The sequence below is a fragment of the Delphinus delphis genome, chromosome 5 (assembly GCF_949987515.2).
Source record: "Delphinus delphis chromosome 5, mDelDel1.2, whole genome shotgun sequence".
In the NCBI taxonomy this organism is placed as follows: domain Eukaryota; kingdom Metazoa; phylum Chordata; class Mammalia; order Artiodactyla; family Delphinidae; genus Delphinus; species Delphinus delphis.
In genome coordinates, this window is record NC_082687.1 from 2930236 (window position 1) to 2954519 (window position 24284).

The window sequence follows — 24284 nt, forward strand, 5'->3', positions numbered from 1 at the left end:
TTCCTCATCTCCCAAGTGGAGATAAGAATCACACCTACCTCCTAGTACTGCTGTGAGAAACACAGGAGTCAAGATGTATAGAGACTCTACGTCTCAGGCAGCATCGCGCTTAGCAAATAGTGAGCACCCTCTAGAAACGAACTTGTATCACCATTTGATAGAATGTCTGAGAGGCTTCTCACATCAGCATCACACTGGTGGAAGACTTTGTGAATTTGAGGCATCGAAACACACCTGTGAATCTGCAGCGCTTAGCCACGAGCCAGGCTGAGTAAGGAATGCCAAGTCTTTCTAAATAAACCAGTGGTGCTTCAAGAAGTACCCATTGTAAGACTAAATTATACCCCTGAAGCCATTGAAATGCAGTCTGGCTTTTGGCCACTCCCAAGGCTTTAATCCATTCCAGTCCAGACTCCATGGGAACTGGGCTGAAATGCTATGTTTTGTAAGGAAATAGCCTTTGAGCTTATAATCTCTTTGGGGTCCATTTTAGCCTCTTGGACCAGCCTGGGTTCAGAGTGGCAACTTCTGGAATCACTCTGCTTTCAAACACAGCCAAGGACCCACCCTACTTTGTGTTGGAACGCTGGAATAGCCTTAGGATTCAGAGAAAATCCTTTCTGTGGCATGAGCACTGTCACACGCCAGCCCTGACGCCTGCAGCTGAATCGGCAGGCTGCCCACCCCGGAACCTGCCACGATGTTTGTCACCTGACGGCATCTCTCGGCACTCAGGCTCAATAAACCATAGTCATGGACTTGGAGAAACCACGTGGCTGGTCGGTATATACACTGAACAAATCACCTCTTTTGGCCTCATTTTCTTTGTAAACTAAAGCGGTCACATCCATCGTGAAAGATGAAGGGGTTGAATCTAACATGGTCTGGCTCTGGGCCTCTTAAAAAGATTCCATCTGCCGAAGAAAAATAACCCTCTTTGCCTTTATTTTTAAAAACTTCCAGTGCGCAGGATTCTACTTACTTCCATACAAACCCAGTTACTAATATGCCTGACTGTCAGCAAGCTCTCTGCCTCCACCCCGGCTCTCTCTCCTGATCACACAGTTGCCACTGGCTTTCATCAGGTGTAATAAGCCTTCGGGAAGCGCGGCGAGGGAAACGGAGAGCACAGATTGCACAGGGGGGCTTCTCTCGCGTGTGCAGCACAGCATCGCCCGCGCACTCTCGTGTCCTCCCAAAGCTGAGAAAATCGAGGATGCCAAGCGTATGGAAAGACGTGCTGCTGCTGTCCAAATGGGAAAGGCGGGTGGAGAAAATCATTTAGAAAAAGAGGCTGAGGGAAAAGAGAAAATCAAGCCCAATGCAACAGCTGCAAACAAGAAGCCCGGGAAACGGTTACCTTGGATGAACTCGGATTTCCTGCTCACAGAAGGCAGGGTCCGGTTGAGTCCCAGGATCCTGTCCAGGTGGAAGGCAAACACCTCGCTCATGTCCAGAGGCTGCTTGAGCAGCCCGCAGGGGCTGGGGCCGCAGGCGGGCCCCGCGGGCCGGCCGGTCCCCTGCAACACCAGCAGGCGCGCTCTGCTCCTGGGCCGGGCCGGCTGGAGACCCGCCACCGTGCCGTCGGCCAGCAGGCGCATCCGGCCGATGTCTTCTCCGCTCAGCCACGACGGGGCGCTCTCGCTGTAGATCCTGATGTTGCTTCCCTCGGCCCGGGGCAGCTGCACATCTGCGTCCCCACCTTGCGCTCCCACACCCTGCATCCACCCCCAGGGTCGCTCCCCAGCCTTGGCCAGGTTTCCTCCCCGGACGTGCCCGGGCACTTCAGCATCAGCTGCCCTTGCAGCTTCCTGAGCCCGAAGGGACGGTCCGACCAAAGTCCCGGGTCCCGGGGCCTGAGAAGCCACCGCATACTTCTTCCTGCGCTTGGGTTTCACGGTGCCACGGATGCTGGCGGGCTTGCTGCGCTTGGAGCGCAAGGTGATGTACACCACGTTGGGCTGCAGCGTGGTCCCATTGCCCTGGGACTCGGGAGGGGCCAGCGTGCCATCCAGGGGTATCTCAGGGAAGGGGGCCTCGGCGGTGGCCCGGCTCCAGTGCGGCCCCTTGCGCGCGCGCCCTCCGTGCGGGGCAGAGGCGCGCCCCACCTGGCTCACCAGGAAGCCCAGGTAGATGGCGCAGGCCGTACCCAGCAGGAGGTTCCTCCTGGTCCTGGGGCGCCGGCTGCTCCAGAGTTTCCGCACCCTCGGGACGCACAGGGAGGAGAGGAACCAGTTTATGAGTTGCCCTGGCTTGTCCGGACAGCTCATTTCTGAGCTTCGTCCACATGCTGCACAGAGTTTAAAGTCTGCCGTTGGCTCCTTCTGGCATGATGCATGGTTTGCTGAACGCAGCTGTCGCCTCCACTCAGGTGTCTACGTGGTCTCCAGTGGGTCGAGGAGGAAGTTAAGGGCCGGTGATGGAGCCGGGCAGGCTTCTGACACTGGCCACAACAGACCTTCTAAACCCCGACAGCCTCCCCGAGGAGAAGTCTGGCTAGTTCCTGGGAATGAATGGAAACAGAGCGAACTGAGTCACAGTCTCAAACTCGGTCAGTTCCTCCACAAGAGGAAAGAAAAACGCGGAACCTTTTCCTTTCATCACTATCACCACGAAATGATTTTTTAAGTGAGGTTTAAAAAAAAGTAGAAACAAGATAGATGTATAGATTTGATATTCAGTTTCAATTAGTGAAAACCAACCACCAAAATCCAAGACTATTTTATAACTTGTAGCTAGAGTCATTTAATTTGATCCTGAAGGAAAAGCATTAAAATTGGACAAATCCAGGCTTTTCGTTTTGAAATTCAGAAATAATTTAAGAAAAGTAACCACAGGTTTTAGAAATCTGTAGCTACCTTCTATTTATTTTTAAAAGTCCTGCTTTAACTAGTTGGACGGAAGCACCAAGTATTAACATTCAAATTCAGAAACATATTCTCTTAATCGTATGGTACAGTCTTTTCTTCATAATATATTCCATTATCTTACTTTAAGGGTTCTCATAATACAAAGGCATACATGCCCATGTATCTCGGAAGCAATTACGTTTATTCAGTCACACACACACACACACACAGAAACACACACACACGTAAACACAAAACACACATCTAACTGTTCTTTATTCCTTTTCTTTTCACCAAAGTCAGCTGAAAGAAGAGAACCAAAAGCCCTCTAGCTCTACTTTTTCACATTATTAAAAAGAAGAACTGGTAAAAAGCAACCTTACTTACACAGCTGGCCCCGTGCTTGGCCCCAGGAAGAATGCAATCCCTGACTCTAATGCAAAGAACTATTAAAGGCTGAGGCATGTAAGTAGAACATATTTCATGGTCAAGAGTGTTCCACATTTCAAATATTTCAGCTCTGCTTTCAAAGCTCCCTTGAAAACTCCTGATTGCAAAGCAAAACGGGTACTTGTTCACTGGCTGCTGACAACCCACTTTTAAGATGTGTAAGGGTTTCTTTTTTTTTAGTATTGTAAAAAATAAACTTTAATTTTAAATTCTGGGGAAAAAAAAAGCAAATGCCGTATTTTTCCACTTATTTTTAACTCCTGGGAGCCCTCTAGTGTCCTGCATGGAAACAGACTCAGAAGTGTCAGTCTTTTTGGTGTTAAAAAGCATTAGAGAGTGTTCGCTTAGCAGCAGTGAAATAAACACCTCATGAGGTGAAGGCATTCACCTCTCTGTCCATCCCAGCCACCGGGGATTAGAGCAGCAACGTTGCCAGGGACTTACCTTTCCATCCTGGCTGTGTCCAGAGTAACACTGGCCTCCCACCGCTTCTGAGAAGAGAAGGCCCAGAAGTTCAGAAAAAGGCAAGAAAGGGTTAATGCAAATGAGGGAGAAAAAAGAACAGGCCGATAAGAGTACACATCGGTGGGAAGAGACGTTTATAGTGTGCCGTTGCCCGGTGCAACAGTTCACAAAAAGAAGTTGTGGATTCTCCCTGATTGGAGGTTTCTTTTAAAAACAGGTTAGTGATTGTTTTAGGTGGCTTGCATGTCCGGGCACAAAGGCAGGGGTTGATGACCTCCGGGTCTCACTTAGACTTATTGTTTTTGCTTCTACAGCAAATAGAGTCTAGAAGGCACGCAGGCAGGCAGGGGCCAGGGAATGTTTTCCCCACAGGAAAAGAAGGTTGTTATGGGGGCGTGGGGGCAGGGAGTGGGAATTAGAGAATGGTGTGTAATTGTAAAAAGACTATATTTAACAATGCGGAAAAGATCAAGGCATTGGAATACGTGTAGAAGGAAAGGATAAACTTCCAAGTGATCAAATACCAGAAATTATACTAGAACTGTTCCTGTAGCTCTCAGACTCAGACCATGCTTCCTAGAAGCACCCATAGATTCTGGCTAAACTGCATGAGAACTTGAGCATCAAATTGATTTCCTTTGCTCTCCAATACTCTTTGTTTAATTTTATTTTATATTGGAGAATAGACAATTAACAATGTTGTGTTAGTTTCACGTATACAGCAAAGTGATTGTTATGTATATACATGTATCTATTCTTTTTCAAATTCTTTTCCCATTTAGGTTATTACAGAATATTGAGTAGAGTTCCCTGGGCTATACAGTAGGTCCTTGTTGGTTGTCTGTTTTATATATCGTAGTGTGTATATGTTAATTCCAAACTCCCAATCTATCCCTCCCTACCACCTTCCTCCCTGGTAACCATAAATTCATTCTCTAAGTCCGTGAGTCCGTTTTGCAAATAAGTTCATTTGTATCATTTTTTTTTTTAGATTCCACACATAAGTGATATCATATGATATTTGTCTTCCTCTTTCTGACTTACTTCACTTAGTGTGATCATCTCTAGGTCCATCCATGTTGCTGCAAATGGCATCATTTCATTCTCTTTTATGGCTGAGTAGTATTCCATTGTAAATATGTACCACATCTTCTTTATTCATTCGCTGTTGATGGACATTTCGGTTGCTTCCATGTCCTGGCTCTTGTAAACAGCACTGCAATGAACATTGGGGTGCATGTATCCTTTCAAACCATGATTTCCTCCGGATATATGCCCAGGAGTGGGATTGCTGGATCATATGGTAGCAATACTCTTAAAGCACACTTCCATGAGCCCAGAATTATCTTCTAGATAGTAAATATTAACTTTTTGAAAGGAAACGATAACCAAGCCAGTTTGTAAAACTATCTTGCTATTTTCAGTATTCAGAAGAATAACTGACCTGAAGTCTTTAAAAAGTAAAAGTAAGCCTTTGGCAGAGGCCAGGTTCTACTAAGCAGAAAACTCTGCTAGCTGTTTCCAGAGGTTTCTTTAGCGGCGAAATGCTTAGGAAGTAGATAAGAGTTGTCTGGCTTAGTAAGCTTGGTGGACTCCTCCTCTCGCCCCCTGACACCTCACTGAACTGCTTGGGGGCCCTTCTCCCAGCCCTGGCATCTGACAGGGAGTCACCACTGCCGAAGGGGAAGGTCTCTGGTAGAATTAGGAACGAGCTCATGGAATCATGGGTGTAGCTAATATATTGATATTACAAATACACTGGATAAACAGGGCTCAGCAGATAGAAAACAATTTGAATCATTCTTCCCACTGCCTATTCAAACCCACTCTGGGCACTAGTAGCCCTTTTCAACTCCTTTGGATAAAATTTCAGGCATAATTTCTGTAGTCCGACTTTTTAAAATTTCTCCATCGTTTGAGCCGCAGACACACACATACACGCACATAAGCGAATCAACAGTTAGATTCTATGTAGTAGTCGCGATGTTCACATTTCTTTTATGTTTACAGCATTTCCCCTCTCGGGCAGCTTGCTGTTCCTCAAAAAAGTATGGCCAAGGGCTTCCCTGGTGGCGCAGTGGTTGAGAGTCCGCCTGCCGATGCAGGGGACACGGGTTCGTGCCCCGGTCCGGGAGGATCCCACATGCCGCAGAGCGGCTGTGTCCGTGAGCCATGGCCGCTGCGCCTGCGCGTCCGCTCTAGGGGGGAAGGTGTAGTCACTTTGAAGATCGTGGCCTCTCTGGCTGGCTGTCGATGTCTGCTCAGCCCCTTGGAATCTGGCAGCCCACTATTCTGCGGAGATCACCTTGTTTCTTCAGGCCCTTTTCTTGGAAAGCATTTGAAATAACCAGCAGGCTGGCTTTCTCACTTGGGCCTGTGTGTATCGCCCACAAATGGTCCAACAGACACAGTCACATCCTCTGCCTCAGCAACCTCAGGCTCCCCAAGACAGCAGCCGCCTTCCCAGGCACAGGGATCTCACATCACACTTTGGAATGTGCAACCATTCCCATCTGTTGCTCAAGGTCACGGCTGAAACTGAACAGAAAGGTATTTTCTCCTGTCACGTATCATGGGGCTCCAGAGCGAAGTTCCATTCAGTTTTAGAAAAATAAGCCTGAATTCCTTCAGTGAGTCACGGTTTGAAAATTTGTTGTCACGATATGATATTCACATACACCACGTGAGGACGCATGGAGCACTCAGAATACTTGTTACTGCTCTGAATATTATTAGCTCAGAGAGACTGATATGATAATATTACCTCATGCCTAAAGTATTCTCTCTCCATTAAAAAATAGATCTATGAGCAAAACAAAGTGTAAAGGTAGACGATAAGACAATGGTGTGGCCCATTAAATAACCGGGAATTTTTTATATCTTTATGGAGAAGTAACATGGGTTTGTGGCAATGTTCCATTTCTTTTTCTTTCTTTTTTTTTTTTGGCCATGCCATGCACCTTGTGGATCTTAGTTCCCTGACCAGGGATTGAACCTGGGCCCCTGCAGTGAAAGAGCTGAGTCTTTTTTTTTTTTTTTAACATCTTTATTGGGGTATAATTGCTTTACAGTGGTGTGTTAGTTTCTGCTTTATAACAAAGTGAATCAGTTATACATATACATATGTTCCCATATGTCTTCCCTCTTGCGTCTCCCTCCCTCCCACCCTCCCTATCCCACCCCTCCAGGCTGTCACAGAGCACCGAGCCGATATCCCTGTGCCATGCGGCTGCTTCCCACTAGCTATCTACCTTACTACGTTCGTTAGTGTAATCACTGGACCACCAGGGAACTCCCTAATGTTCTATTTCTTGACCTAGATGATATTTATTTGGGAATAATTCCTTGGCTATCCATTTACTATTTACACTTTAAATTTATATTTACTATATACACTTTTCCGTATATATCTTATCCTTTAATAAAACTGAAAGAGGTGGTGGGTAAACAAATATTTATTTAACAAATATTTTTTTATTTATTTTTATTTTTATTTATTTTATTTTTATTTTATTTAACAAATATTCATTTATATTCTTTATATTGTGGATATAGCCGTTATACCCCCATACAGAAAGGGAGTGAGAGAGTAACAATGTTTCACATCTTTTTTATTTACAATGAAGAGGTCCTGATACTTTCGTCATTCAAGAATTAAATTAAAAACTTGAAGAACAACGAAATCACTGAAACTTTGAAGAATAGATGCCTAGGTCCCATCCAGCTCCCCAGAGGTTCTCCTTTAATTGCTGTGAGGAGCGGCCCAGAAATCCATAGTGTGAAAAATGTCCAGTGTGCAGGGTTATGATTCACTCTTCTAAAGGTTAACTGGCTAGTTTCAGAGGCAAATTAACAGCTTTTCACAGTCAAGTGACACGCGTTAGGTTTTACTGTCAGGGAAATAATCTTTAAATCCTTCAGTTCTTCCAAGGGAAAGACCCACGTGTGGAAAGGCTGTTTCTCCTTCAACCTGGGAGAAGTCCAGGACCAGGGCCGACAGTAGGAAGGACTCTCCTTACCCCATGTCTGTTAGGTGTACTGTTTGCTGCTACCGTGGGAACAAGCTCACCCACCAGAGGATTACGTAAGGGCTCCAGTCACTGAAGACCTAAGTATAAGCTTTTCCTTGCTGTGGTTGACCCAGACTTGTTACGTAGGCTATAGACCCACAGATGGATACTCTATCCCTGGTCTGTGCTGTCCAGACCTGCCCCCAGGGTCCCTAACACTTGCCCACCATCCTCCTGACCTATAGGACCCACAGCTCTCTTAGAATCATAAGCCTGGCCTTAGCCTCGGTTCTTGGGTCTGACCTCTGACCTGCTTGTCATGAGGAATTTGCTAGTACTCTTGCTACCCATCCTAACAGCAGGCCTGGGCGGGACCAAGCTGGCCTGACCTGCTTCTGAAACTCTCTTAGCCTGATAAGCTTTGAAATTTTGTTACAAAGGGGTTTAATTGGTACCAAGAAGTTGGTGGTTCCTTCAGTAGTGCTTAGATCTGTCTTTAAAACCTTATAAAGAAGTTACACGTTTTGTGTTATGTGTTGTAGAGATACGTGCACTTTTATCTGACACTGATGACACACTGCTAAGGACATTTCTCCTATTGACCCATGCCACCACACCTAGTCTAAATAGAAGTACTTTCAAAGAAAACCCCATGTCTTCTCAAAGCTAGACTTGCCGGGCTTCCCTGGTGGTGCAGTGGTTGAGAGTCCGCCTGCCGATGCAGGGGACACGGGTTCGTGCCCCGGTCCGGGAAGATCCCACATGCCGCGGAGCGGCTGGGCCCGTGAGCCATGGCCGCTGAGCCTGCACGTCCAGAGCCTGTGCTCCGCAATGGGAGAGGCCACAGCAGTGAGAGGCCCGCAAAAAAAAAAAAAAAAAAAAAGCTAGACTCACCCATCTATGAAGCGACACTGAGTGTCCTAGGTCCATCTCTCACGTGCGACCAAGAGAGCACCAATAGGCCTATTTCCAGGGGATGCACAGGCTGGCCTTTCACTGCATTGGGTCTCCTCCCCTCTGTCTACTGTTATATCTGGTGAAGAGTAACCTCGCCTTTTCCCGGTGTAGAAATCTCCCACAACAATCCCTTTAGCCTCATCTCCCTAGGAATGTTGGTTCCGTTTATTTAAAGTTGTGTTTGTGTTAGGATGGTCCCACCACATGCCCAGAAACTGAGCAATGTTTCCAGAAACACAGCATAGTATAGGAAACAGGTAAAATATATGACAGGCAAGTTGACACATATTGGAAGCAACAGATGTTTGTAGGGTTGTCATTTCACTTCTAGATAATTAGATGATCTATGCATGTGATAATAGTCAGCATCTGTTTTATAATTCTAAAACCCAAGAACACACAGACTCATTGTGGAGTACAGAGAAAGTAGGTTAAGTCTGAGGCAAGTTCCTTCTAAAAGCCCCAGACAGTCTAGACAACTAAGTTTCTCTGTTTCAGCCGTGGATACTGAAAGCCTCAATTCTCTGTTTCCAACCCACACTCCCAGGGAAGCCAGGACGGACAGACACGCTGGCCCTGGGTCGTTCTTGTCTTAGGACAGAACGCCCCAAGCAGCAGTGGTTTTCAGCCTGTGTGGAGGGATGAAGATGGGATAAAGCACTCTCAATCCTTAGGCTCCTTGCAGGAAACTAGTGCAGAGGAAGGATCTCTCCTCTCCTCCCCGAAACCAAGTTGGTGTCAAAGAAATAAGCTGCTGGTGGCGTACAAGTAAAGGAAGGAAGGCCCCCTGGCGATCCTAGATTAAATTGGGCACATTAGAAATGGAGCTATAAATAAACACCTTAAAAGGACAGGAAAAGAAGAGAGAAATCTGGGGTCGTTTTTACACTGGTGTCTCGTTTTGAGACTCAGTTGTGTTCCCCACGATGGTTCAGACATGTGTGACACATCCGATAAATTGTTGGGCTCTGAAAACCACGCACACACGGTTATAAATTGATAAAGAAACTGGATTAGAAGACAGAATGTGTTAGTGTCCTGTATCTGGCCCGTCCACCCTATGCATTCAAGCCCCAGGAAAGAACTACAGGCAAACCCTGATGGAGGGATTTTCATGTTTTATTCGGAGACACAGAGGCCCTAGCAGTACACACTGGTTTCCAGGCAGGAAATGGGGTGCAAGGTCAGGGAAGAGCCCATCCTCCCCGTCCCACTTCCAGGCGTCGGCAGTTTGCCAGTGGGCAGCTGAGAATCCCTAGACCAGTGGTTTTCAAACTCTGGCCTTGGACCGGCAGTATCAGCTCCACCTGGGAATTTATCAGAAATGCAAGCCTTCAACCTCACTCCAGATCCGCTAAATTAGAAAATCTGGAGGAGAAGCCACGTAATCTGTATGGTAACGAGCCCTCCAGTTATCTGATGCATGCCTATGCTTGAGACCCATTGCCCTGGTGGACAAGCCCCAAAAAGAATGGGACAGGCCAGGAAGAGGAGAGGAAAATACCAAAAGAGGAAGGATAAAGTAAGAAGTTCAGAAGGCTCAAAACCACGTTATGTGAGGCCGCTCTGTACCTCTTCTCCCTTTATGAAGAGTGTTCTATTTCCTCCCAGACATTGCATCCATTGGATTAGAACACACAGAGAACAGGTTACAACACATACTCTGCCACTCGCCTTCACCACCCAGCCCTACGATTCGAGCCCCTTGCTCAAGGCAAGGCCATAACCTGTAAATACCGGGAAAAGAAGAAATTGGAGAGAGACTCTGCCATTCACAATCCATGGAATGAAAACCAGGAGCCCTCGTGGCTGAGTGTGGAGGAAAATCCCAGAAAGAAATCAGATCCTCTACAGGCCATCACCAGTTCTGCGTCCATAAAGTACCTTCTACAGGAAAATCACAGTGGTTTCCGAAAGGCAGTCCTCAGGCTCCCATGGCCACATGTAATGTGTATCGTAGCCAAAAATTATAAGCCAAAGAACTTTGGTAAGAAGCTTGGAATGGGTTCTGCAGTTGAAAAGGTGAACAGATACAAAGCACTGTACACGTAGAAGAAAATCAATTATTTTTATAAGAATGAACATGTTGCTTCTCTAAATAAAACACACCCCAATTATTTCCCTACAGGAAATAACCAATGCTTTGGTTCAAAAGGCACATTATTTTGCAGGTCTTTGGGGTATGAAGACAACCTTGATTGAGGTCATCACCAGCTCAAAGGCAATGCTCTTTGCTTTACCTTTGCACTAATTACTTAGGACATAGAAACAGCCAGACAGTAGAGCTGATGACAATAATTCTGCATTTAAATTCAGTGGAGCTGAGGAACTTGTAAACAAAATACTCTTTCTTACCTCAGCGAGGTGCTTTTGGCAGGTGCTGTGGACTGAATGTTGTCTCTCCTCAAAATTCACATATTGAAACTCTAGTGGCCAATGCGATGGTGTTTTGAGATGAGGCCTTCGGGAGGTCGTGAGATCATGAAGGTGATGCGCTTGTGGTGGAGTTAGTGCCCTTGTGAGAAGAGACAGAAGAGCATGTCTCTTCTCTCTCTGCTCTGGGCCGGGTGAGGATACAGCCAGAAGACAGCCACCTGCCAACCAGGGTGAGGGCTCTCAACCAGAGCTCGGCCACGTTGGCACCCCGATCTCAGCCTTCCAGCCTCCAGAACCATGAGAAATGTTTGTTGTTTTAACCACCCAGTCTATGGTAATTTCTTATTACCATAGACTGATTAGCCTGGACTAAGAGACCAAGAAAGTTCATTTTGTTCAATTTCCTCATCTGAAAAACTGGGGTTATTGTATCTAGTTCAAGTGTTGTTCTAACAATTGAATTCTATGTTATATGTACGTAAAGCACTTAGCACAGTGCTCGATCCACAGAGGTCATGGCTTATTCACCTGCTCTTTTTCTTGCAAGGATGACACGGAAGACTGAGCACTCTCTCAGGAGACCATAAGAAAACACCAGTGGGTAAAACATTGATCAACCCTTAGTTTCAGGTTCAAGAACCAGTCATCAATCTTACTGAATTACTAATCCAGCAAATTATCCAGAATTTGAATCACTATTTCCTTCTATACTTAGCAAAGGACTTAAAAGATAATCAGGTGGGCTTCCCTGGTGGCGCAGTGGTTGAGAGTCCGCCAGCCGATGCAGGGGACACGGGTTCGTGCCCCGGTCTGGGAAGATCCCACATGCCGTGGAGCGGCTGGGCCCGTGAGCCATAGCCGCTGAGCCTGCGCGTCCGGAGCCTGTGCTGCGCAACGGGAGAGGCCGCAACAGTGAGAGGCCCGTGTACCGCAAAAAAAAAAAAAGATAATCAGGTACATTCTGCTGGCTACTTTGGATTCAAACCTTCAGTGATTTTTGCTTTTATTTAAAATTAGTCTCTGGTAACCGCTGGGAGGCTACAGTCAGGAGATCTTTAGCAATGTAATTGACATCACGGGGCGTTTGTCATACAAGGTATTACGGTGTGGATCACACCGGGAAGGACTTCCCCTCGGGTGATTTGACATCTTCCAGCTGGTTAGACCTCCAGAACAATATTACCAGAACAATAATGACTGATGACAGAAGTATAAAACTCTAATATTCGTTTTACTTTTCTTAATAGTAACACCTCATAGGGTTGGTGTGAGGATTAGATGAATTAATAAATAAAAGCCCTTAGCACACCGAAAAGAAGTTAACTCAGTCATTACCAGGACACTGTGGTGGGGAAAAATAGACCTTAGAAATGTTTACTTATCATGGCCAGAAAGAGATTCAGAGTTGACCACCGCCTTTTGCTCACAGCTCACGGGAGGAGTCACCGAGTTGTTGGATGGTTTTAAACAGTCCTTCTCCAGGCAGGTTTCTCCCTCCTATGCAGACACTTGTAAGGGGTTATCAGAGCCTGAGGTGTCTGTTGCCATATCTTTAGACTCCTACATTAGTCTTTTTGCTTTTTTCATTTAAAATATCCTTGCAGCAAGTACTTTGTGACAGGCACTGTCGAGTTCCTTTGGATGTAGCTGTGGAGAAGAGGGTTGACCTTCTTCTAGGATCTCGCCGTCAAGGGGAGTTTGGGATCCCATCTTCCAGGCCAGGCTCCCCAAGAGCTTTCAGCTCTGTCTGTTCTCCACCCTCTTCCCCAGCCACCACCTTAGGACCTTCCCAGACATAATGTCTGGTTTCAGACCCAAATTCTTCCCATCCTGTCTGGTCTCAACACAGTTAAGCAGATCCCTCCTACACACAGCCTCAAATACGACAATTCTAATCAGGCCAAATTTGCCATCTGCCAAGTGGCAGAACGAGACTTTGATTAGTTTTATAGATTATTCATTTTAGCTTGATGAAGAATTCAACTACCAATCTGTCGTAAGTTTCAAACCAAACCAAAGCTTATTTTCACTTATTGGACCTTGGAAAAAAAGACATTGTCCTTCTCTTTAAGAAAAAGAAAATCCTTTAAAATTAGTCGAATTTTAGCTAACAGGTGAATAACTTTCCCTCTAAAATATATTAATTTTTAAATAAATTTTAAAACATTTAAAAGATGAGTATGGAACTTCAACAGCTGAAGCTTTTAACTGTCTGAGAAGCTTAGTGAATCTAAGTTCATCACTAAACATTTTATCACTTTTCTAAGTTTTCCACAGAGAACACAGTTCAAGAATAAAATGTGTAACTTCTGCTTCAGCATTGTGTCAGAGGCCGTTACTCTCAAAGACCTTCGTACTTTAAACCTAGACTCAGGACAAATAAGGAAAAACATATAACCACTGTTTGCAAGTTCTCTAAAAGAAACAATTCTCAAATTTAAATTTTCCACAAAAGAATATCAGTTTATATGAGATGACTATCAGAAATCACCAATATTCAAAAAAAAGAGAAATTTTAGAATTAGAAACCAAAGATAAATTTAGTATCTACTATATAAATAATGTTTAAGGGACAACAAAGTGAGCATGCAATAAGAGGGGATTCAAAATGATTGAGCACATATTTAAAAGAAATTTTAAAGTAACATTTAGAAATGAAAATAGAAATTAAAACTCAATGGATACAATTTTGAGCCCTGGGCCCAACAGTGTAGCTTATACTGAATGAAATCTTCTACCAAAAATAACTTTAAAAGTTGTAAACACATATAAGCCATCCTTTGAAGGCCTTGGAGAGCCAGCACAAATGGTTTGCAGCAGCTGGAATCCCTAGAAAGGGATACACGCAGGGGACTCGCGTCACCTCAGAAGTCTCCCGTGGGCATCTTCCAACTTGTGGCCAGGGCAACAAGGGCCCGAGAAGAAGGCAGGGATCTCACGGGCCGAGACACATGTGGGGTCCGCGAAACCAGAGGCGCTGGGTTTGAGGAGAGAGGATCGTCACAGACGGTGACCCCAAGTCTGCCTTTGCCTTTCCCTCACACGGCTGGGCACGTGGCTGGGCAACCTTGGGCCGTGAGTGTGCAGAGCAGGCCTGAAGAAGGGCAGGAAGCAGCACCCATTGTCGGGGTCAAAGGTAAGGGCCAGGTGCTCCATGGGGTCCACCAGGGGCTGCGAACCGGAGGTCAGGCCAGGTGCTCCATGGGGTCCACCAGGGGCTGCGAACCGGAGGTCAGGAACTGCTGAACCAATAACTATAGTAAATGACTTTGAATTATCCCTGGAGCTGCGTGTGATATTAATCCCATACAATCCCTAACCTCCTGACTGCTACACGGTGGGAAACGCTTAGAATGGTGTTGGGTAGACGAGTAAAGCATCGTTATAATCACAGTAGGTTTTTTTCTATTGTCCCCATAAAACCATGAGAGCCTGTAAGAGAGAGAGAGTCCTGACATACCTCTGTGCCTTCAGATCCTACTCGTGGCTGACATACGATCAGGATTCTACAGCTTCAGATTCATCCACCTGAATGAATGGGCAAATAAAATAATAGTTGATTCTCCTCAAAACTATATTTGTCACCAACCATTCCTGTAATTCTCTTTTTTTTTAAGTCTAGTCTTTTGAATTTATTTTATTTTTGGCTGCGTTGGGTCTTCGTTGCTGCGTGCGTGCTTTCTCCAGTTGCAACGAGTGGGGGCTACTCTTCCTTGCCATACACGGGCTTCTCATCGCAGTGGCTTCTCTTGTTGTGGAGCACAGGCTCTAGGCATGTGGGCTTCAGTAGTTGTGGCACACAGGTTCAGTAGTTGTGGCACGTGGACTCAGTAGGTGTGGCTCGCGGGCTCTAGAGCACAGGCTCCATAGTTGTGGCGCACAGGCTTAGTTGCTCCGCGGCATGTGGGATCTTCCCGGACCAGGGTTCAAAACCGTGTCTCCTGCATCGGCAGGCGGATTCTTAACCACCGTGCCACCAGGGAAGCCCCCATTCCTGTAATTCTTAAAGCATATTGTAGTTGCAATAATATTTGTACAACACCTCATTTTTCAACCCCACCCTGCATGGTTGTAAGTTTTACCTATTGCTTTTTTGTGGTCCTTTCACTTGATTTCAACACATTACTGATTATATTTAGAGCTGCTATTAATACAGACTTCAATTGCTGTCCTGTTTTTCCCCTTGAGCAGTGAAGCAGTTGCCATGGAAACAGAATCCAATACCTCTCTCTAGAGCTTCACATCAATGCAGTTTGATGAGAGGAACTCACACACCACCTCCTACCTCTCTTTTATAAGTCTAAAGATCTATTACCTCCAAAAGATGCAAGTCATCACAGGGGTGAGGCACCTTTGATGAAGTGTGGGTTTGACAGCTTGTCCAAGAAGATGTATCAGAGCTCTCATCTGGAAATAATTCCCTAATCAGAGTTAGAGAAAGTTATTAATGCTTGAATTGACCAAAAAACTCCAAGTCACAAGGTAGATTTTATTTATAGGTCGGAAGAAGGATCATTTTAATTGACAGCACACGATCAGCACAAAGTCACAGACTCATAACCACATTACCTGGTGATTATGTGGTGGAAGCATCATTCCCCCCAACTCCACCTACACAAAACGTGAGATTTGAAATCTAATCTAGGTGCGCTGATGGGGGAGGGGAGAGTAAGGCCCCAAGCCTCTCTGGGAGGGGCAGCTCCTCTCAGCCAAAGGCGAGGGCAGTTCTCTGGAGGAAGCTGTAGTAGTTCTAAGCTTGAGCTCCTCTACTCTGAGCGGCTGCGGGAGGGCACACTGGCTACGAGAACTCTGTGGGGAACCAGCAGCCTCAGCTGCTGAGTAGAAATGATTGATCACCAAGTCCTAAATCCTCAGTTGGAACAAATTTTCCAAGACCAAGCTTTGACCTTGTCAGCACTCCAGAATCTTTTATCTGGTACCTGGATGTGCTATGATGGAATTTTCTATCCTGTCCTGAGGTGTTTGCACAGAGTCTACCTCTGTGGGTGTATCTCTGAGGGTAACCTGGGTTAACCCAAGGATGTGGTCTGGAGAAAACCAGGATGGGGTGGATGCAGGGGACAAAGAGGCAGCAGCGGAAAGATTACAACACTAGAGCCTACTGTACCATCAAGGACCTAAAGCATAGGGATGTAAGCAAAGCAAGTAGCCAGTGGACAAGCCACATCCAAGTCATCATAGGGGTATTGACTCTTAGGTACTGGCAGCTAACAGCAAGCTCATGGATGAGACACAAAGCCTAAAAGGTACATGTACAGACCAGAACAGGATCAATAGACAGAGATCGGTACCAGAAGAGGAGAAAAGGCAGAAGATGAGGCTGGTCTGTAAGAAAACAGACAGGATCCCATCCTGATTCTGTGCTGAAATCCCAGTAGGTTTTGTTGCGGGATCTTTTCCTTAGTGCAATGTTTTTATATTTGTTTTCTTTTTGATTATCTGCTTGTTTGGTTTATAATCCCGACCTTATCAAGATGAGACCTTAAAGATGACACAGTATATTTGTTCTTGGTGTATGTTTTCTCTGTCTCAAGGAAAAGGAAGATTATCCATGAGCTGGATCAAGGTTGATTCTCCCAAGTGCCTTGGTTGCCACGATTTTGTTCTTTGCTGTGTTAACTTTGCCCTCATCCTAAACCCATCCCAGTGTTCCCAAGGAACATTCAATTCCCATCACTTTTCTAGGAGAGGAGGAGGTCAATATTCTTAGTGGAGTGTATTCTACATACCACCAGATTTGGAAATATTTTTTTGTCCAGACTTGCACAGGGTCCCCAGCTCTGATACTGCACAACAAAGCCAGACCACACTTGACCCATGTCTACCCAGGACTCAGGGGCATTCAGGGTTGCCAGGTTCTCTGCAGGTACTAGTTGTGGCTGCTATCTTGCTTTCTTCGTACTAAGCCTATTTCCAAGAGACTGGATACAGATCAAGCTCTTAGTTGATCTGCTTTGGACAAAATTCCTGACCTGCTCCTACTCTACCTCTTACTTGTTTTCTCTGTACAACTTAAACCCCGCCCTTCATGCCTGCCCCCACTGCTTCACTGTGTCCATCTTCCTTCTCCCCTGTTCTTGTTTTAACAATCCTACTGTACTCCCTACTGCCCCTCCATTCTAGGATGGCTAGGACGGCCTGACTGGATAGACTGAGACGGTGTCATGTCCCGGGAGAGCTCAGAGCAAAGCCAAGGCCACTGTAAAGACACTGGCTTTTACCCTAGGGAATTAGAGAGCCCTGGAGGGTTTTCAGTTGAGAAGCGGATGCGGTCTAAAAATGACTGAAAATCATCGCTCTGATTGTTGTTTCAGGAACAGATTGTGGTGGGGGGTGGATCTGCAGACAATCAAAATAGCTCTGATTGGGACGATGGAGCCCTGATACATGGTAGTCACAGGAGAGGTGGTAAGATGAGGTCAGATCCAGATGTATATTTTAAAAGGCAAAGTAAAAGGATTTCCTGGAGTTTCGAATCTAGGATATGAGAGAATGAACGGAGCAAGGCTGACTCCACAGGTTTTACTCTGAGCAATTATTTAAATACTCACATACTATTTCAGGGCATCACAACTATTCCAGACATTATTCTAAGCCCTTTGCCAATCACAGCTCATGTAATCCTCGGAACAACCCTATGATATAAATGTTACTAGCATCCCCATTTTATGGACGAGGAACTTGATGTACAGATTGCTTAAATGACATGTGAACGTAATTGCCATTAGCTGAGAGGGATCGTCTAGGAGGTGAACAGATTGGAGCAATATAAGGAGTTCGCTCTTCTACTTTTCAAGATCTAGAGAACACTAACCACCCACCTGTCCAGGCTCAGTCCGCCTGTGCTTTCATGGTACACATGTCTTACCTGCAAGTGTTGTGTTAGGTACTGCAGGTTGGCACAGGGCTCCCACAGCTTGGTCTAACTCTGGAAATAGTGGTATGATGGGAAATGTTTCCCAGTCCCTTGGAGGGGGGAGTAGGATTTTCTGAGTATTTGCTGATTTCTGTGTAAATATTCAATTTCAAACAATGTAATTTTATTGAATATGGAGTTTGAGAGAGATGTATACAGTCTCCCATCAGCTGCACCTCACCACTAACTGGAACCTTTATGATAATTTTAAAGGGTTAGTGACTATCTGTCTACCTATCTATCTATCTATCTAACTATCTACCTATCTACCTAGTATTTGGGGCCCCTAAATGAGGAGGAGAATTTATGGTTGGAGACATGGCCAAAGCAGATGGTAAAAGTGATTTAGACTTGAACTAGAGGTTGAAGTATGGATGATAAAGCAAGAATAGACAGAATAAATCCAAGGATGTGGAATTATGAAGGGACTACATAACTATAGGAGAGCTCAGAGGTTGAAATAACTGATTCTTGGCTGATGGCATGAGGGTCCAGAGCAGAGATGACCAGGATGTAAACTGAGGGGACTCCAAGGCAGGTCAGCCAATCAGGAGTCTCTGGAGTAGGTAAAGGAAGAAACTCAGCCAGTGTAGAGAAGAGGCATCAGAGGACCCCGAGAGCCGGCAACAGCAAACACACTCAAGCTTGGTGTCTGCCAAATGACCACTTCTACAAACTGTCTGCCTCTGTATCTCCAGGAGTTCATTTCAAAAAATATTTTTGATGCAGTGTATCTGGGTTGAGTCAAGGAACTATGTGCTTATTAAAAGCTTCCTAAGTCATTTATAGATAATATCAGGTTTGGAAACGTGTTAAGTACCAAAGACAGAAGGAGTCAGGATATCAAGGAATCCCAAGAGCCAATAAAAGTCACCTAATTATGAGATTAGAGTTTAGGGCCAGGACAGCAATGCCTGAAAGGAATAGGACCCAGGTAACAAGATAACACAGTAGCCAAGTAGCAGGATACATAGGTAGGAGCTGATGCTGAGACCTGGGCACGAGGACCATGTGAGTCATCCTCAGCAAGTGTTCACAAGGGTCCCAAACGTGTCACCAGGAAGTTTTTAACTTCTTGGCAATGGATCCAAGAGAAAAATGTATTCAGGGAAGTGACATGATCATTTCACTTTCACAGAAGGATGGTGGGCAGAGTGCAAAGAAACAAGACTAGAAGTAAGAAAACTAACCAAGGGGGAAATCAAACAAAAGATGATGAAGGCGTGAACAATGGCTGTGACCATAGGAATGGAAGAGTGAGGTTGGTTTTAGAGACATTTCAGAGTTAGAACTGCCATAGGATATCTGATTGGATATGGAGAGGGAGGGATAGGGGGAAATGGAGGATAATTCTCACATTTCTGGATAAAGGGAGAGGAGGAATAGGGAGAAATGGAAGAGGATCCCCACACCTCCAACTAGGGCGATCTGGTAAACAGCATGCTGCAGGGAGATAAGCACCTAAGAAGAAAAACAGAGATGAGATCAGGACTCTTGGTGGCAAATAGGAGGAAATAACTCAACTGGCTCAGACAAAAAATGGCTTTTCTTGTTGCATGGAATCAAAGAAAGGCTTGAACCAGCAACGATGTCGTGAACTGTGGTAGCTACTATGCTGTCTTCTCAGAATGTATTTTCATATCCCTTCTAATCACAGTCTCCAGGTTTCGAGTACAGCTACGTCTGACATACTCACAGACACAGGAGAAGTGGATGAGCAAGGACTGGCCGGTCAGAGTGCCCCACACTTTTGGCCAGAGTGACCAACTCAGAGGTGGTCATAAGACGTGAGCTTTTGAACATACATGTCAAGGTGTATAGATACATTATATTTTTTTACCTGTTTCAGATACTTGAATGCACATTTCAGGTATCTTCACAGAGGTCAGAATGAGGCATGGATCTCATAATACTTTAGAAAGTATATTAAAAATGAATAACCAAATCACTGAAATCAGAGACATTTTGACTTGAGAACTAACACTACCACTGATGCGCCGTGTGGATCTGAGCAAATCAACCTTTGAACCTTGCTCAGCCTCGTCACCCATCAGATGGAGGTAATAATAGCGTGTAACGCTCCCAGTTGGTCTAAGAACTGAACAAAATAATGCAGAGAAGGGTCTTCATGCAGTCCCTGCCTATGGTAAACACTCCATAATTATTATTTATCATTAGTATCATTATCCTCCATCCAGAAGTCTTCATTTTAGGGCCCTACTAGTGACCTTCTCTCCTGACTTGTTTCTACCCCCCCCAAGCGCCTGCCAGCTCTTGTCAGAGTACCCATCAGCACACCCCTGACCTTGCCCCACTGTCCTCCCACCACAGGTGTCATGTTGCCTCCCTCTTACCCTGTGAATCCATCAACTGGAAACGCTGTTGAAGAAAAACCACACGTTCACACCAACAAGCAAGTGGAGAGGCCATGTACGTTCACAGGCGGGCACGGTAAAGATTATGTACACGACAGGTATCATGGCTAAGCCCTGGACTCAAGAGATTTTATATTTTTGATGAGTAAAATCAAGTAAAACTTTTAATTAAATGTGATACTAGGAGAAGTTTTTGGTCTCCAAAGATGGAGAGTTTAAATTACCTCGTTTTTAGAAAATCAACAAATGAGCCCTTTGACCACACACACTTAAGACAAGTCCTTTGTCTGTGACAAAGTTGCAGTGACCTGTAGACTGAAGTCAGGTGTTGTGGTTTGATCAGTCACCATGTAAGGTAGAATGAATTCCATCTCTGAGAACATTGACATCCTTTGTTTATTGTTATTATTGGTTGATTTGTTTATTTGATTCTGTTTTGTTTGAAGCATTGAGAATCACGTGCAGGTGATGAAGCCCAGAAGGCAGAAGCTGCTCTGCTGAGAGACCCAGCAGGAGCAGAACCACTTCAAGGCTCAGAGGACATCATGGTGAGGAGAGACTTCCTCCGAACTTCTTCTAGAACTAACGGTGCCCAGCACCTCAGGAGCTGCAGCATCATGAGCACAGCGGTGGTGCCACATTCATCAGTCACGGCAGCAAGAGGTCTTCTGACGACTGTGATGCTGGTAGCTGGTAACCTAGGGAAACTAGAACAGGAAAAGAAGAAGATGAAAATGTCACACGGGCCCCATGATCACCTGGGAGGCTTCCCCTTTGGGGACTGGCAGACGTAATTGCGGGAACTTGGATGCTGAGGTCTTGTAAACATACTGCAGGAGGCATTGTAATTTCAGCTTTAAAAATAAAAGAGGTCAAATTTTATATAAACCAACTGGTGAGGACTTCTTTCAACCTCCTTATATTATGAATTTAAAACATGAGGTACAAACTCCTTAGGTGTCTTGACCAAGATAACCCAGGAAGGGAGAATGACGTATGCATCAAGATTTTGAGCTATAGTATGTTATAATAATATAGAGTAAAAACCTAAAAGTTGGTTTGAATGTAGAGAGTAAATATCTTCCTTACCATTCGTCAATCCAGAATCAGAACTGTAAGTAAAGCCAGGTGAGAATTTATCAGAAAACAGTAATTCTCCCAATACAAGCTGCAGCCATAAAAGGCAGTAACAGCCCAATTCTTGGGGTGACCATGGATTTCATACTGAGAATTCTTATTGTCTGAAATCACGAACTATCAGAAACATTTCTGTTTGACATTATTTCAGTAAAGATAAAACACCAGACTCTGGTCTGGAGGAGTTTAATCATTGTGATACTCTGAAGCAGCCTTGATTGGCAGTCCATGTGCAGAGTTTCAGCAAGCAGGTCTTGGACACAGCATTTGACATCTACGTTAACTTTGTTTCCAAGGAAAACATAACTGTGGGTTCACTTCACAGGCCAGAATTGATGGTGGCCCCTTTACACACAGCCTGACTTTTCTTGGAGCCCATCAAAACACCACCTCATTTACACTGCACCTAAAGGCCACTCTTGCAAAATCCCATAGTAACTCTTTTTTTTTCCTTTCTTTGGTGAAACTCCCCATGGTTCCTTGGATGTGCAGTCTCCCACATGGCAATGAGTCAGTAAAGCTGACTTAGTTGGTACACAGGTTTGTCTCTGGTGGCCTTAGGCTGATTGAGCTAAGAAAAGACAATTTCTTATATTTTATTTTATTTATTTTTCAAATTTCTTATATTGTAAATGTCTACTCTTAATTATCTGTATGATATCCTCTTCCATATGCAGAAGTCACGAAATAATCTAATTGCAAAACAGAAAAACGTTTATAGCTTAAACGTTTCCATGCTATAAACATAGAACGTTCTTGAGATCAAAGAGGAAGAAAATCAGTGTTTTAAAAATGAAATACACACATATTTGGTTTTCTTTTGCTTTCCCAAAACCCAGCCTGTGCCTCTTATAATACAACAGTGATCAATAAAGTGTTTTTTCTCCTTAGTTGTATGACTGAGCGACGCTTAGTGACAACAACCAGCATCACTTGAAAGATACTGAAAAGCTTAGAATACTGAAGAATTTCCACAACCTCCTTCCCAGTCCTCATCCTTAACATATGACCTTATTTTCTACTTCACAGAGAATTAGGAAAAGATCAGAAGGGAATGTACACAAGCCTCCAGCACATCTTCGCCACCTCCTGAAGCTGCACATGTGTACTTTTTCCTGTGTATGACCTTCCTGTGCATCCAACAAGGAGGCCTCCCTCGGCTCTGCACTAGGATCCCATCTGCTTGCACCCACACAAGGACATTGTTCCAGGAATTCTCTCCTTTCTTTTCCCTGGTGGTCCACCCTCAAGACAGCCCTGGATGATCCTCAGTGCTTGGTACCTGCACCGCGATGCAGTCCCCTCTCACACTGAGTCAGGGATGGACTGTATAACCAGCAGAATTCTGCAGAAGCCCCAGTGTGTGACTTCAGATGCCAGGTCATAGAAGACAACGGCACCTCTGCCTTCTCGGAGTTCTCACTGTGGGGAAGCCACACCATGACATGGGGCTACTCATGCAGTCCTCTGATGAGGCCCGTGAAGGGAAACTGAGGTCTCCCCCCAAGCAGTGAGGGCCAACGTGCCTGGCCCATAAGCAAACCTCCTCAGAGGTGGCACCTCCAGCCCATCCACATCTTCAGGTGCCTGGAACCATGGCCAGCATCTCCATGCAGTTTTGGGGGAGACTCTGAGTGAGAACCCCACCCAAGATGCTCCCAAATTCCTGACCCACAGAAACTGTGAGAGAGGACAGATGTCCAGTGTCCCCCAAGGCACTGCATTTGGGATAATTTGTTACGCAGCAATAGATAACTAATACATCTCCTGTGATCACAGGACTTGAGCTGCTCCCCATCTTCCCCAGAAGAAAATCCAGAGTCCCCTGTAGGCCTTATGAGGCCCCTCCCATCCTGTTCACCCCATTCTCACCACCCCAGGTCCACCACGGTGACCTCCTTCTCTTCCTCAGAGCCCTGAGATGGGCCTCAGGGCTTCTGTCCTCACTGTTCCCTCTCCCCTCCCCCCCCCAGCCACCCCTCAATGTCTCCCTCTCTGGGAGACCTTCCCTGATGACCCTTCCGGAAACACAGCTCCCCACATACAACCACACCCACATCCACACACACTTGTCTTTCCCCCTCCTTTATATTTTCCTTAATACATCTTACTATTTAATAGACCACATGTACTGTTTATGATCTGGCTGCCCTCACAGCTGAGAGCTGAGCTGGTATAGGGGTTGTTGTCTGTCCCCAGTGTCTATAACACTGCCCAGTTTACTGTACATCTGCCATAAAGATGTCTTGGATGAATGCATGAATGTTAAGGATGTAAGGATGCAAAATTAATAGTACCTTAAAAATGCCTGACATAGGCCTTTGTGATCTGACTCCATTTATAAACCTGCCTCTAAAATTTACCACTAGTTTATACAGCAAATATACAGGTCCTTAGAATCTGCACCTTTTGTTTCACCTTGATTTTCTTCTAAGTTCTCTGTTTTTTAACTTTTATTCCTATTATTATGTCCTCATTCTACACTGCTTCAAAGACTTCATGAAATTAATATAAATAAATGAAAGTAAGTAAATAATGTTAGTGTTCTCCTAAACTCAGAATAGGTGATTAAAACTATCACTGGTTCAGTACCTTAGAGAACTGTAAACTTTTTAAGGGATAAAGATCTAATTTTTTGTGAACCCTATTTTTAAAAGTCAGCAAAAGGTAATAGTTTTATTTTTCATTGAGGTAAACTTTATTGTGAAATAGTTTACATGAAAAATAA

The 24284-nt window shown here is 45.0% G+C and overlaps 1 protein-coding gene and 2 long non-coding RNA genes across 3 annotated transcripts in view; 2 read left to right on the forward strand and 1 right to left on the reverse strand.

Moving 5' to 3' along the window:
- The window catches only part of GASK1B (golgi associated kinase 1B), a 40120-nt gene extending 37777 nt beyond the window's left edge, over positions 1-2343 (reverse strand). The window contains exon 1 of the mRNA XM_060011927.1: positions 1361-2343. Coding sequence (XP_059867910.1) covers positions 1361-2270 — 910 coding nt within the window. The 5' untranslated portion in view covers positions 2271-2343. The remainder of the gene's footprint in view (positions 1-1360) is intronic.
- LOC132425698 (uncharacterized) lies at positions 1817-3509 on the forward strand. Its single transcript, XR_009519477.1, has 3 exons — positions 1817-1941; positions 2372-2551; positions 3149-3509. It is a non-coding gene; the product is annotated as an uncharacterized lncRNA (long non-coding RNA).
- Positions 3510-3750: 241 nt separating this feature from the next.
- LOC132425697 (uncharacterized) lies at positions 3751-21611 on the forward strand. The gene is made up of 3 exons (XR_009519476.1): positions 3751-3981; positions 20376-20474; positions 20866-21611. It is a non-coding gene; the product is annotated as an uncharacterized lncRNA (long non-coding RNA).
- Positions 21612-24284: the final 2673 nt, after the last annotated feature.